The sequence below is a fragment of the Thermobia domestica genome, chromosome 11 (genome assembly GCF_964235325.1).
Source record: "Thermobia domestica chromosome 11, izTheDome1.hap1.1, whole genome shotgun sequence".
NCBI classification, from domain to species: domain Eukaryota; kingdom Metazoa; phylum Arthropoda; class Insecta; order Zygentoma; family Lepismatidae; genus Thermobia; species Thermobia domestica.
In genome coordinates, this window is record NC_137464.1 from 78,882,625 (window position 1) to 78,897,711 (window position 15,087).

The 15,087-nt window shown below is 37.2% G+C and overlaps 1 protein-coding gene across 9 annotated transcripts in view; it reads left to right on the forward strand.

Moving 5' to 3' along the window:
* LOC145664204 (uncharacterized) overlaps positions 1 to 15,087 on the forward strand; it is a 96,794-nt gene that overhangs the window by 38,153 nt on the left and 43,554 nt on the right. For 3 of the 9 annotated variants that reach the window (XR_014127331.1, XR_014127332.1, XM_081730648.1), the window contains exons 5-7: positions 8,684 to 8,782; positions 9,622 to 9,819; positions 11,736 to 11,783. Coding sequence is in view for 5 of the 9 variants with exons in the window: in XM_081730648.1 (XP_081586774.1) it covers positions 8,684 to 8,782; positions 9,622 to 9,819; positions 11,736 to 11,783 (345 nt within the window). In the remaining 4 variants the exon portion in view is untranslated. The remainder of the gene's footprint in view (positions 1 to 8,683; positions 8,783 to 9,621; positions 9,820 to 11,735; positions 11,784 to 15,087) is intronic. The other 6 variants (XR_014127333.1, XR_014127334.1, XM_081730652.1 and 3 more) reach the window with 4 other exon arrangements.

The following is a 15,087-nucleotide window of genomic DNA, read 5'->3' on the forward strand; positions in this document are numbered from 1 at the left end:
CTGAATCTCGTTTGAGTACAGCCTGTTCGTCACACGAAGCGGCGACCGAATGGCGCGGCCTCCCCCGCGCCTGTGAAATCGGAGCGAGGACACATTTGATACAACTACGTCGGAGTTTTTCTCGTGGTGCGAGGACAATATACTAATTGATGTAGATGAAGGAAATTTTCTTCCTGTGAAAAATATTGACATTGGTTTTGCTGCACGTACTGTTTTGTCTAAAATTTGGATATTTTAGATATACGACAAAATTGCAGATGATGATGGCAGAGATTTATTCTTCCGGAGAGGTCACATTTAAATTATAAATTGACTAGAGCTCGTTTGTGTTTGAACTTTGTCTGCTGTTTGAGTGAATCTTATGAATTTGAACTAGCTGAAAATGTTATATCGCAAGAGGACAGACAGTTGTCAGGCAGGTCAGAGTTTCCTTCGAATCCAAATTGAAAAACAATTATTGAGTAAGTATTTTAGAATTCTTAATTGTTCGGAAATAATGACTTGAGTAAATTTCGATACTTCAGAGCGCAGTGATTTGAAAAATGTTTTGGAAATTCTATTTTAGACAGAGGATGGATACTCAGTTATTGCGGAATGTGTAGCAGATAATTTTAAAAAAAACTTCGCGAGCACATAGACTTGTGTACAATTCAGTAGCTACTTCTGGTGTGGTGGCCTTGAGAAACTATAAGGAGGTCCATGATTGATTGTACACGAAATATTCGTATTCATTTCTCAAAACCCACAAGTCAGCGACGAGGGAAGATCCTACTGAAAGAATCTGAAGCTAAAATGACCGATGTAATGTAAGATTGATATGTTAATATGCCATAACCCTTTATGTACATACAGCCAACCCTTTTACGATGAATGTCTTATGGATTTGTACTTTCATCATGTCAACTTAATTTCAGGAAATATTTTAATTCCGTGCTTTGTTTAGGAATTTGTTAGATCAGTGTTGTGTAAATTCATAAGAAGTTGTATTGCTTTCATATTATTCAGTATTCCGTTTGAGTAGAGGAAAATTAATCTTCGCTGGTTTCTTTGTCTTGTTTTCCATGACCATGGAAAGATGTCTAACTAATATTAGGGAAAATTTCAATAAATAAATAAATAAAATAAAATAGTTCTGGAAAATCGCAAAATATCAGAAAATACTTTCCATTTATGGGACCAGCCTGTAAAAGCGAAACTTAACACGTGGATAATAATTACTATGAGAAATGCGTATATTGCAATTTATAGTTTCTCCACTGTTACGATGGTAATGCAAGGATTTTTTTTTTTTTTTTTTTTTTTTTATACATTGTAACTTTTGTTTCCAATAATGTTCGTAATTTGAAAGCTTATACATTTATCTTTTATCCTGCGTAACCGCCATTTCGGTGAATACATTTTTGAAGGCGCTTTGGTAGTTTCTGTATAATCATGTCATCCCAGCTCACCTTCATGTGCTTGAGGAACTGTTGAACCTAATCTTTCACCTTGCTGCCGTTGTTGAAGCGCGTTCCGGTCAAATGTTCTTTCAGCTTAAGGAACAGGTGCTAGTCACTAGAGCCTTTCTACCTCAGCTGTGCCCCTGCTGGCGCTACTGTCCATGTGTAATTTCCCGTACCTCCCTCGAAAGATGCTCCCTCGGGATTTGCTGTGGTCTGTCTTATTAGCCACTCGAACTAGCCTATGATCTTCACTCGTCAAGATGAAACGACTGAATGACTAATTGGCAATACAGCTGAGGTCATCCACTTCTTTTTCCTAAGCAAAGGGAGGGTTTCCTCCGTCAGAGGTTGGCGGGGTTGGGCCGAAGTATAGTTTGCATAGTTTGTGAGGGCACAGGTGGAATAGACAGTCTAGTTTGCTCAACCTTGGCGAATGTTTCGTCGGAAATTAACGTTATTGCGCCTGTTTCTTAATAGTTAGAGATACCATTTTTTGGTGACACGCGAAATATCTGTTTTGCATGAAAATGTTGTGTACCTAAAAGAAATATTTTTTCATTATTTGTTAGGCCATATAACGCTCGCGATTAAACGCGAAATTCAATCGAATTAGAGAAATTTGCAACAAATTTCAATATTCCACGAAATTTACGCAAGTGAATTTTTCGACTTGATTGTACACGACTTGCTTTTTCGATTTATTCATTACAATTATTTCTCCCTTCTGCATATTTGATCGTGAATAAACGCTACTAGTTCATTTGACTACCTCGTCTCAAACTTGCAAAACTTGATGGTGATTTTTCTAGCGATATGTTGAAAATACCCATTTTTGAGAAAATAAACCACCATGAGTAATGACATACTTACCGACAAAAGAGCAAATTTAACACCAGGAAATATTGAAAAAATGCTTACGTTTTATTTGTATAAGTAAACTGTGAACACTATGAAAGTTAAATTTTTTCTATTAATATCCTCCGTGTTTTTTTCTTTAAATGATACTTTTATTTAAAGGCTTTAATATAGTCATGCATGAGCTCATGTGATAATTGAAGAGTGGAAATTAAGGTGAAATAAAACTTAACTTACTGTAATTGCCAAGGAAAATAATTGTAATTTCGCCGATTTTGTGCACGAGAGGGATATGCATGTTATACCGTTCGAAAGGCCGATTCATGCCGAACAAGACAAGATATAGGATTCATGTTCCTATGATGATTAGTCTTTATGCTGAAGCGGATTGCATAGAAATTGGCTGAAAATGTATTATCGAGGGAAAATTGGTAAATCGGCTATAGCGTCAAGACAATTTTTCCTCGTTCATTATTTTCACAATGAAGCAGTTTTTTTTTTATACCATTCGCATGTACGTGTCTTATACTTGAGCGGAGAATTTCAAGATAAAAGAGGATTTTTTCAAAAAATCACTTTTTCGCACTGAGCGGGAATTTTTTGCATTTGGTACGTAATTGGGAAATTTGACTGCAGTTGGAAACTGCTTCATTACAAAAGAAAAAAAAAAGTACGAACCATGATCCTAGCGTCAATAGTCGTGGTGCTGTAGCTGCTTGACTGAAAGCCTAAAAATTACCTTTAAAAACTCTAAAATTTAAAAGGGTTAAATAAACCATTCCGTTACATACTGGTATCTACTTGGTGTTTCCAACAATCTTTAAGTTTGGGGAAAATCAGTAGTATTTTGTGTTACAGTAGTTCAGATGCTCTGTTTGGTGTCTGTACTCTATATGAGTGGGGTTGAGACTTAACATGCTCGTTTTGTTTGCTTTCCTGGAACGGAAAGTGTACATTTTAATGAAAATTATGTATTATTGAATGTTCGTTTTGTTTACGTTCTAAACGGAAGTGCTTCACGTACATTATAAGATGCTGAAGAATCTCATTATTTCCCAGAAACTCGAAATACGGAAAAAAATTGTGACACAAGGCTTTGTAAACAAAGACTAATTCTGGCACCGCGAAGTGAGACTTAAATAGACAAATTGCCAAAATTCTAGCTATACATCTCTGATAGAATAGTACAGAAGTAAGGAGAGGATCGTATGTCTTTTGAATGAGAACGGTGTGGCAGAAAATGAAAACGGCTGCGAGATTTGAGTCAAGTTTTTCGCTTGGCTGTATCAGAGCTTCCAGGGGTATGAAATGCAGCGATTATTTATTCTAATGCAGGTTGCAACATAAGCTGGATGATTGTTGTCAGACGATTTAATGAAAAAGGGTTACATAAGAAAACTCGAAGAAAGAATCCATTTTTAACTAATAAATATGTAAACGCTAGAAGAGAGTTTGTGAGTAGACACGGTGCATGGAGTGATGGACAGTGGTGGTACGTAATTTTCTTGGATAAGTAGTAGTTAATGGTTGTCGGAAATCATAGAATGAAATTTTGGATGAGATGATTATTGGAAATGACAGTGGAATGAAATTTTGGATGAGGAAAGGAAAAAAAAAGTGAAGCCAAAGTAAATTTCCAAAAGATGGAAATTTGACGAAAGTGTTGTGTTATGCGGATGCTTTACTTCAAATGGAGTGGGGTGGATTAAAATTTGGATTAAACAAGTTAATGCGGCACATTACGTTGACATCCTAAACCGAAAGTTACTACAACCATCTGTTAACAATTTCTCAGATCCTAATTCGAGTTGATTTCTTTTCCAAGACGACAATGCGCCGTGACATAGACCACCGAGTGAAGCGGACTAATTTGAAAGTATGAATTTCCAAAGATTATGGTGGTCATCATCATCTTCGGATATGAATCCTATATAGATTCTGTGGCATATTGTCTCAAAATGGACATGGGAAGATATATCAGTCTAGGAGACAAATCACTGAGAAACTGGTTCGAATGTGGCACCTCGAACTGGATATTACATAAAGTGAAACACGTGTGAACATCATATGCCGTTTGATTTGCAGCATTAAGAGCTGCCCGTGGCGTTAAAACAAAAGACTGAAGTGTCATAAAAATTGTGGTGTAAACAATTTTCTTTTCATTTACTTTCAATAATTTACCTGCCATTTAGCGATAAACTTTACACAAAAAGTGTGATAAAATGCATTAAATTTAGTTTCTTGATTATAAGGTCTCTTGATGTATAAAACTCAATGTTTTTAAGTAGTGTTCATGTATGTACTATAGTACCACAACATAAATATTAGAGAACTATTGAAAGATCAGTTGAACAGCGTGTGACCAACGAGGTGTGTAAAGTACGGCTGGAATTAACGGTATAACAATTTTTTTCCAAAATGGTGCTTTTTTTTCATAGACTAATTTGTATCCTGCAATTTCGCTTCAAAAATCCAAAACCTCATTCCAATTGTAAGGTACCTTGGCTAATATGAGCCATTTTTCTTAAGATGTGGTTGATATTAACACGGAAGAATTTAAATCAGTAGACACTCATAAATCTCCCACCCTTCCTTAATCATTTGCCACAAACCGCATGAAAATCGGACTTCAATTAGATATCCTAGACCCAAATAAAATCCTTGTTTTTTTAGTCACTCTGTAGAATACCTAGTTATATCATAAATACTGTCACAAGTTTGAATGTGAATAACACGGAGTATTTATACCAGAGCAGTTTTATTTTTGTCGTGTTTTACATTGATATGTTGTACACCTGACGGACGAATCATTTTTCGAAATGTCCCCCCCCCCCTTGGCCTTGATCCAGGCACGAAGTCTGTCCGCTCACTGGTCAATGGCATTACGCATCAAGTTCATGGGAAAATTGTTCACTGCTCGGGCCAAGGATTGTTTCACTGTCGACAGATGGATGCCGTTTATGGCACACCTTTGCATGAAGGTCTGCCCAAAGTTTGTAGTCCAACGGGATAAGGTCCGGGCTGCTAGAAGGCCAATCAGCTGTAGGAATGAAGTCGGGGACGTTCCGTGCCAGCCAGTCCTGGGTTGTTTTCGCTTTGTGGCCTGGAGCGGAATCTTGCTGCAAGGTCCACCTTTCTCCAGAGAACATGGTAGAAGACAGTGGTTTCACTTTAGGTGTTAGCACTGGGTTGTGCCTGAGTAGCTCACTCCCCACCAAACCATCATTGAGGCAGGATGATGTGCCCTCTGAACCCTTGGAGCTGCCTCAGCAGCTGCAGTAGATGACGTGGCATACACACCGTCATTTTGGGCGTTATAGGCCTGCTCAATCGTGAACACCTTTTCGTCAGTGAATAGAATCTTTGTGCAGATTGTGGGCGTAACGCCGCAACAGTCTTTGATTTAAGGACCCTCTGCGACATTAATGTTTGGGCCAGAAAGTGGCCAGTTCACCTCTTATACGCCCGTAGATGTAGGTCACACCTGAGCACACGAGACATGGAATTTCTGCTGATCATCTCAGCAGCCACCACACTTTGTGTTCGAACGGGATTTCTTCGAATTCTTGCTGCGGCTGCTTTCTGGACCTGCGGGGTTCGTACCGTTCGTGGTCTACCACTCCTTGCGCGGTCAGCTGCCGTTCCGGTCTCTGTGTACCGCTGTATGGCGCGATACACGAATCTCTTGCTGATTTGCAGGAGTTTCAGTAGGTTGAAAATCTCACCTGCTGTCTTCCCAACCTTGTGTAGTGCAATTACTGCTACAAGATTTTCGTAATCGCCCAACTCCATCAGAACTCAGTACAATATCAACGTATGTCATAAACTGTCACACACACACTACATTCATCTTCTGCTTTATACACAGATTGCAGAACTGTGCCACTCCGATGCCTACAGCGCCACTCCAAACTTTGTGACAGTATTTATGATATAACGAGGTAATTCAACCTTGTACCAGTGCCGCAGAATTCTGCGGTACTTGCGCAACAATTTTTATAAAGGAAGTACGATCCTATAATTTGAAGTACTCAGCAACTACCTCTATAAAAATTGTTGCGTGAATACAGCAGAATTCTGAAACATGTACTTTTGGACAGCACACTTAATAGTTCTTAAGTGAAGTCTTGACCCGACTACCGTAGGTCTCATAGTATTGGAGCAATGAACCTTGAAACTTTGATTTTTTTTTTTTTTTTTTTTTTCTTTCTTCGGCAACCTATAACTGTGAAAGGAAGCATTTGTGCATCCAGGTTGGTCTATACTTCTCGTCTTATCTTGGTGTCAGGAATAACCTCCCAAATGTTGTTGTTGTTTTAAAACAAATATATAATATTTTAATGTTGCTGGGGAACGAGCAGGAAAGAAAATCAACTAGTTGTAACCTTTATACATATCGAATAGCATTACTTCCACAAGTTGCTGCTTCAGATCTTTGACTAAGGATTCGTTCATATTATTGTCAATTTTAGTTTGAGTTGTTTTTGTAGTTTTCCTTTACGCTAATCCATTATTGATCATATTTTTAAAAAAATGATTCTAAGGTACTGGGTCGTGCCTATTTGCAGTGAAGAATACAACTATAATATAATCATGGACGTAATTTCATTACTTTTGAGAAAAGAAGGCAGATAACATTTTTAAACATGTATCTTGAAGCATGAGAGTTTTGTTTCTAATGAACTTGAGTAAGCAAGTATGAGAGAATAGCTTTTCATATCAAGAAATGTATGCGTTATTGAAAAAATAATAATTATTCTGTATTAGGTGAAGTTGTATAATGGGAATACTTATAAAATTGAATTATATAGGTATTCCCAAACTACAAATGTGTGCACCTAGGAAATCCCTTAAGTACTGCCACATGTATTAGATGCCATCATAATAGTTCAATTAGTGACAACTGCCAGAGTTGCACTCAAAGGCAGAGAGACCATTACAAACATTTGTGGTTAAAATACAAGGTAACTTAAATATATTGTCTTGTCATTTCAAATAACAAAATTCCACACCAAATAAGTATCTAGGAATAGCTCTTAGTGGGCAGCTATCACAAATTTGTGTTGGTAGCGACATCTAATTTCTAAGGCAAACTACTACGTACGTACCTCACATATACGGATGTTTGAATTACTAGTATTAACTTGTTATTTGCACGTAGACAAAGATCATTTAATACAAGCAAATATATCAATTATACATGTATAAGATCTTCAGTAAGTTTTGATAATTTTCCAGCCTTGATTTCTTCGTTGCATGTGTAATGTGAAGCCAGTTTAGAGGAATAAAAGTAATACCCTCAGAATTCGCGAAAGCCTTTCAGCATCGCTTAGATTTCGAACTCGAACCTATTGTAGGCGGCACAGTGGCTCATTAATAGAGCACTCACCTCTGGTCCGAAGGATCACTGGTTCTATCCGAACTTAGAGTGCGTGGTGAGCTTTTCTCCCACGTTTTATCATTTCACTGAATCTTTCATTAATCAGTATCCTTTAGCCTGAAGTGCAGAAATGAGACATTAAAGCTTTCATTTCATTTTTTTTTTTTTTTTTTTTTTGAACATTTTCTGATAGTAATTGGAATGTGTTTATGAAAGTTGTCAAGTCTTCGTTCAGCTGATAACCATAGAAGCCTTTATTTTTCAGAAATGTGCGTATGCGTATTAATGATAATCATATAGCATTTCTCATTTTAGGAATAAAATGAGGCGATATTTATAGCATCGTAATTAGTTTCCATACGCGGCAACTAGAAGCGGTATATTATCATGTGGTCTAAAAATAGCAGAGTGGTCTGGAAGTAGCAGTTACTCCTTGACTTACATTGTCTTCATAATAAGAATGATTATCTTTTTTTTGGAACCTTCGTCGAAATAACGTCATATAGTTATGTAATAAGATAACCTGCTCCGGATGGTGACGATAAATTATACTAAACAGGAAGAAAAGAAATACTACAAAATTGCATGAACATTGCTTAAGTATATCAGAAGAAAATAACGAAGTAAGGCGAATTATCGTATAATTGAAGCATATTGTGTTTTTAGTTGGTTTATTTAGTACTTTAATTCCGAAAGGCTCTCTCTGGTTAAAGTATGCGAATTATGGAACGGACAATTGTTGGGGGTAATTCGTACGGGAGTACCTTAGCGAAATTATTCATCTATTTTATGTAAGTTGCGCACATTTCTAAGTAATCTGATGATTATTATGAAACTGAGCTGACTTCTATTAGTGATCGTACCTGAAGTACGTAGATTTGCGGTATACGTGTTTTGTTTCGAGATGAGTAATTGGCGTAGAGAATGTTAATAATTGGAGAGGGCCTTTAAAATAAGCCATTATTAGTATATAAAACATGTGACACTAAAGCTGGTTTCCGCACAGGGGTGGACTGGATAGCCGAGATTTGATTTCTGAACGAGGTACTGCCCCGGCGCTCTCCAGATATGACTCACTCTTGGGAGGGATGAGAGAAGATATGAGGTAAACCTTTTCTGTTCATTCCCGAACAAATTATTCATTTAAGAACAGCAGGAGACTTCCAGAGTTTGTGAATAATAGATTAATATAATGGATTAGAAACCCTGCTTCATAAGCTCAAATGTGAGATGTAAATTCGGTTGTCAGATCAGTTATCGATTTGCTATGTGAATATTTACGAGACATGAACTGTCTCGTATAGAACACACGTTCTGCAAAGTACTAAAACTGCATAAGCTATTGATCATTCTATATGTTGCGAACAGATTTAGTTGGCAAATACGAATATAACTAGCACGAAGTTTATGTAAGTTATGAATATATCATCTCATTTGAGCTCTTGCATAATTCGGTCGTACGTTTTGTTCGTAGATATTTGGTCTTTACAAGTGTAGAACCTTGTACCTGGAATAACTTGTTTCCGTGAATTCAGCAACGAGTGTGAGGAACTAAAGATACCGTACAAAATAACCATTCTCGTTTCTCAGGTTGTTAATTTCTTGGTAAGCCGCGTTTATCGGATTGTTAATATTCTAGTTTATAGTAATATTTCGTAGTATTAGCTTCGGTACTTTTTAATTAATGCGATTTCAATTTATGACTATGTTCTGTCAGTAAAATTAAGCTTATGAAATGGCTGTTCTACTTGCTTCCGACGTCGAAAACTTGTCCGACGAGTTGCTTGTAAGTCTTACGAGACTTTTAGGCGTGTGTTCGTGTAAACTTTTCATTTAGACTAAATAGTAGATGCACCGTCTTTCGCACGTATAAATTATTTTAAGAAAATGTTAAAATTAGTAGCAGGGAAGTTAGAATCTAGACAATATGTGTATTTACTTCAGCAGAGACCCAGAACGTCGTTCATACCCAGATTTGGTGAGAAGTCCCTATGAGCGAAGAACCTTCAGTGAAATGGGAAGAGCTCCATATGATACAAGACCAATGCCTCCCTCTCCCAGCGACTATGAACGGCGCACGGATTACAGTGCCAGAATGAGCTCAGACATGTACAGAAGAAGATCACCCCCACCTACATCAGGGTAAGTTGGTTTAACATGTATAACCAGTGTGAACATAGATAACGTTAAATTACAAATTAGCGTATGACCTATGATATTCGTGTTTCCAAATAGCGCCAAAGAAAGACTGAGCGTAATACGTAGCATAATGATTACGGCAATGCTGTTCATATATGTAATTTGTGCGTCCGTATGCGAATGGTACCGTCTGGAAATTTTCATCCTAGTTATGCGAAGAACTCGTACAACATGATGGCTTGTTGTAATGGATAATTGTTGCCTCCTTGTACTACCATCACACTGCTGGGCGGCGTACGGATGATTTTCGTTGTGTGAAATGACTGTGCGACACACTTGCGATGATGACAGCATTGTGTAATTGTCTTCTCAGCGTAGAAAAATTTTCTTGTGATTATAATCGTTATTTTAAACCTGATCCTTTGATAGGAAATTTGCGAAAATGTGGTGGATCGGGACGCATCGATTCAGTTCTGAACGTATTCCCGTTAAATAGTGATTTATTTTTTCGTACTAAAAATTTTTACGAACTTTTTTCTTCCTTTTGTACTTAAGGAGGCAGCTACATTTGGTAGTGTAGACAAATCTAGTGGCAAATTATTCATAATGAAGTGATACTCGTAAATGTGGGCAAAAATCATTTCGACATTTGCCATATCCTGTATCTACTTATACCCGACCTTTTGTACGGCCAATTACGCTGAAAAGTGTTACATAGCAACTAAGTGTTGAACAGGTCTTGAAAGGGTGTTAAAAGGTTTCTCACACGAACTATGTACAGGGTGCGAATAATTATTTCGCTGCCTCTCAATTTTGTATTTCCATTGAAGAATGGAAAAGATAATAGATATTGTTCCTTAACAGAGGTGATTGTGTAGAATATAAAATCCGTTAATTTGTAAATAGTACTTGATAACTAATGCTAAGTGCATGTTAAAAGTATCTTGAATGTGTCAATCCTTTTAATTTCGTCTGTTGAATTTGAAATTCTACTAACTTTTTGTAACTTAATATAGAAACAATCACAAGCTAATAACTGTCCCAATTATGTGAACTAGCATTTCAGATGTTTAAAAAATTGAACAGTGTGTGGAATCAGCGAATTCGACTATCTTTTTATATTACTATATTTTTGTATAAATTGGTATATAATGTAGCGTTTGCGTGTTTGTTAAAAGTTGTGTGATACGTTACGCAAGAATCTGGGAGAGAGGTTCAAGCTTAACTTCTTTCGAATTCCAGGAAAGATCACAAAACTGATGCATAGACTGACTGTGATAATTGATTAACTTTACAGATAGCCGCAAGTATGTTAGAACAATAATTTGATTTTGGTTCCTTGGTTGTAGCTTCACGCTCATTATCACATGATAATTTAATAACATTCATTAGAAAATTTATAAGTGATTAGATGGAGTAAGAATATGCAATTATTATGATGGGTAGCAACGTCAGGAAGAGACTTTATATGATGGCTCACTGATGCCTAGTTTCCAGTCCGAGGTGTTTCTGGTGGGCAGTATTTCGCTCCTGCTTCTTTTCTACTACTCCACCAGTTCTTGCCTTAATCCCTCACATACCTTATTATTCCTTTCTTCTAAATTCATAATCGTGGAATATTTTATTTTTTATAGCAACTGCATTTAAAATCATTCACAAATTACGAAATCAGTGTGTGCATGAATAGGTTGAGAATAACAGATTAAGGAACGAAATTAGATCTGAAATCATTTCGTGCAAATTGCCAACTTCTCTCCTAATTATTCATGATATTTCGTCATTTGCTAAAATATCTCAGAAGTGTGCATATTTAAAACTTTATACAGAAACCGGGTTTGTGAGCTCTTGTAGTTTAGACGTTTTAAATATTCCATGCGCAAGCACTGTTTGATTCACTCATTTTCATTTATTGTTTTCAGATATGACCGAGACACGATGGATCCGTATGGCCCGATTGGAGCAAGGCGGTGAGTTAATTTTCTCCTTTATACGTATCCTACTTGTAGTTGGCGTAACTAGGTTATGAATCTCTTCAACTGTAGTCTTTTCCATTATATCAACTGTTCGTTGTAGTATATCAATGGTTAACGTTTTTCTAAAACAGCTTCACAAACCTAATTACCCAGTCATTTGATGTTCACGGCAGCTTGGAACGAATATTAGTTCAGTTGGTTTTATTTGCTCTTACTTTTGTACAATAGTCTAAGTAAAAATACATACATTAAAAATTTGATTCAGGGACGTACTAGTGGATTTACTTTTTCCCTTCTTCAGCGTCACGGTAAGTTTTTACTTTGCGTTCTGGAAATGTAGATAAACTATATAGTTATATAATGAAAAGAGGAAATAACCGATGTAGAACTATTTACCCACCAAATCCACTGCGAATTCAATAATACACTGAAAATGTTCATGACTGGACCGGCACTCGAACCTGGGATCTTTCCTGTACCGTGCCGATGCATTAACCGCTATGCTAACCAGTCTGCTCCCAAAACGATCATACAGCTTCTCACTCTTGGGTCTTCTTTCAGTCAGACCACGGGCTTGTACAGTCCACAGCAAAAAACCTGTAACATGAGCATGCAAGTTTATTGTGAAACGACGAGGTCTTTTGCTCCAAAATAAGTGTGCTGAGGAGGACGCAGAGGTTTCTCCTGGAAGATTGATGCCCTTAGACGTTTCGTTGATTCTGCGCTATTAGGCGTAGTTTCACAATAAACTTACATGCTCATGTTGCAGTCTTTTTGCTGCGGACTGTACCACAAGCTAGCTGTTATGCTTAAAAATCTAGTGTCCGTATTCAGAACACCGTTAACGGTTGTATATTTATATGAATGAGAGGAGGAAACAACTGATTTAGAATTAAAGATAAAATGTGCATGATCGGACCGGGATTCGAACCCCTTGACCCTCATCGGGATCGACTGAGAACAGACTGGCTAGCGTAGTAGTTAACGCATGCACGTGGGCACGTATTCTATCAGAATGGATGTGTGTCTCCAGTCACGAGAAGTTTCCTGAAAGAAATAATTTCGAAGACTTTCAACTGAACTGTAATTAAAAAAAAAAAAAAAAATTCATTATAAATTTGTTATAGTAAAATCTATATATATAAAATGGAAAATCACTGTTTGTGACTAAATCTCCTGAACCGCCCGACAGATTTCGATCAAATTTGTAACATGGATGAGGTTGGAGGCTGGGCTGGTTTTAGGGCATTCACTTTGATGGTAGAACTGAGGGATGGGGATATAAAAAGGTAAATAAAACTTAATAACTTCTGGACAACTCGACCGATCTTGATCAAATTTTCAACATAGATGAGGTTCAGGCCTGGGATCGTTTTTGTTTTAAATTTGACGGATTAACGTAGGGGAAGGAGAAGGGGGAAATATATAAAAATTAGTTTATATAAGATTGAAAGTGGCTATTTTTGTAACTTAATAACTCTTAAACTATCCAACCGATCTCAATTAAATTTTCAAGATACATGATATTCGGATCTTGTAACATTTTTGTAATTTCACTTTAACTGTAGGTCCTTGAGGGAGGGGGGAACGTATAAGTAAAAAGTAGTAACTTTTGAAGCACCCATCCAGTCTCGATCAAATTTTCAGCATATGAGGTTCGGGCCTCGGGTGTTTTTTTATAGTTTTACTTTGACGAGCGAAGGTTGGGAGGGGGAAGTATGTTTAAAAAATAAAAATGACTGCCTTTGTGACTTTATTACTCTTGAACCACCCGACCGATCTCGATGAACTTTTCAACATACATGAGTTTAGGGGCACGGATTACTTTAAGCTATTCACTTTGACGATGCAACGTAGGGAGGTGGAGGGAAAAAGAAATTTAAAAATAATAAAAATGGCCGATATTAGTGTTGAATCAATATTTTTCGGGGTCAGTGAGAGAAACAGTGACACTTCTTATGCTATTTCAATCTAAGTTCAGCCATGATAGTTGGGGAGGGGAATAAACATTTAAAAATGATCGAAAATTACTAATATTAGTGTCGAATCCATAGTTTTAGGAGTAGCTGAGATTAACAGTAACAATTTTGATGCCGTGTGTTGCAGCACGTAGGAGGGGGAGGGGAGCTACCGGTACATATAATAATCAAAAATGACCAATAGTAATGTCTAATCCATGGTTTTCGGGATCATTCAGATGAACAGCGACATTTCTGATCCGGTTTAAATCCAAAATCAGCCCCGCCACTTGGGGGAGGGGAGATATATAAATGGTCAAAAATGAGCAATAGCAGTATTGAATCCGTAAATTTTCGGGGACATTAAGATAAACATTCATAGTTACGATGCATCATAGATCCAAATTCAAACATACAGCTTCGGGATTGGGAAAGGGGGAACATCATACTTCAGCATAAAATGTAAGTTATTAATCAATCTACAGCATCGTATTATATGAACTTGGTAACAAGATACATGGTTCGTATCATAAGGTATAAATATAAGAGTTTAGAAAAGTACCAATAGAATACATGAGATGCAAAGATGTGAGTTTAAATTTATTTCAACCCAGCGAAGCGGGTAATATATGTTAGTTCAATATATGGGAGAAGTAAGTACGTGCAATTAAGATGATTAGGAAAAAAATGTTCGTGGACCTACCTTAGGTTCGTTAGCATGGAAACTACGTTAACGTGGTTAGCATCCTAATATAATTAATACCTCTTTCATTAAATTGTTATTATTCAAAATGTCTGCAGCGTGTACAAATTCTACAGATGACCGGTGGTTTCCTTGGTTTTCTGGAACAGGACGTATTGCGGATCGACATGGTTGTAGAGACTGGATATTGGGCAAAATTAAAGACTAGCTGAAATACCCATTCTTCGCATATGGGCTTCAACGTCTCTGGGAGTATCACTATTCATCTCAGTGACCGCGAAAACAATGGATTTTTGACACTAATATTGGTCATTTTGGATTATTTTTACATGTCTCGGTATCCCCCTCGGTGACCGCTGGCCCGTAACTGAATGGGATGAATTTTGAAGTTAATGCAATCGTAGTTTCATCATTGATCTCAGCTACCGCTAAAACAATGAATTCGACACTATTTCTACTACTTTTACATGTCCCAATAAACTCTTCCCCCTGAGACCCCCTGGTTCGACATTAAAAAAGAAAAAACTTCACATTGGTCTTGTGCCTGCGGGCAAAGGTATACGTGGCCCAAATTTGGTAACTCGGTCCACTCATCTGGTGCACAGGCCGCACACACAAACACTCTTTATTTAATTTA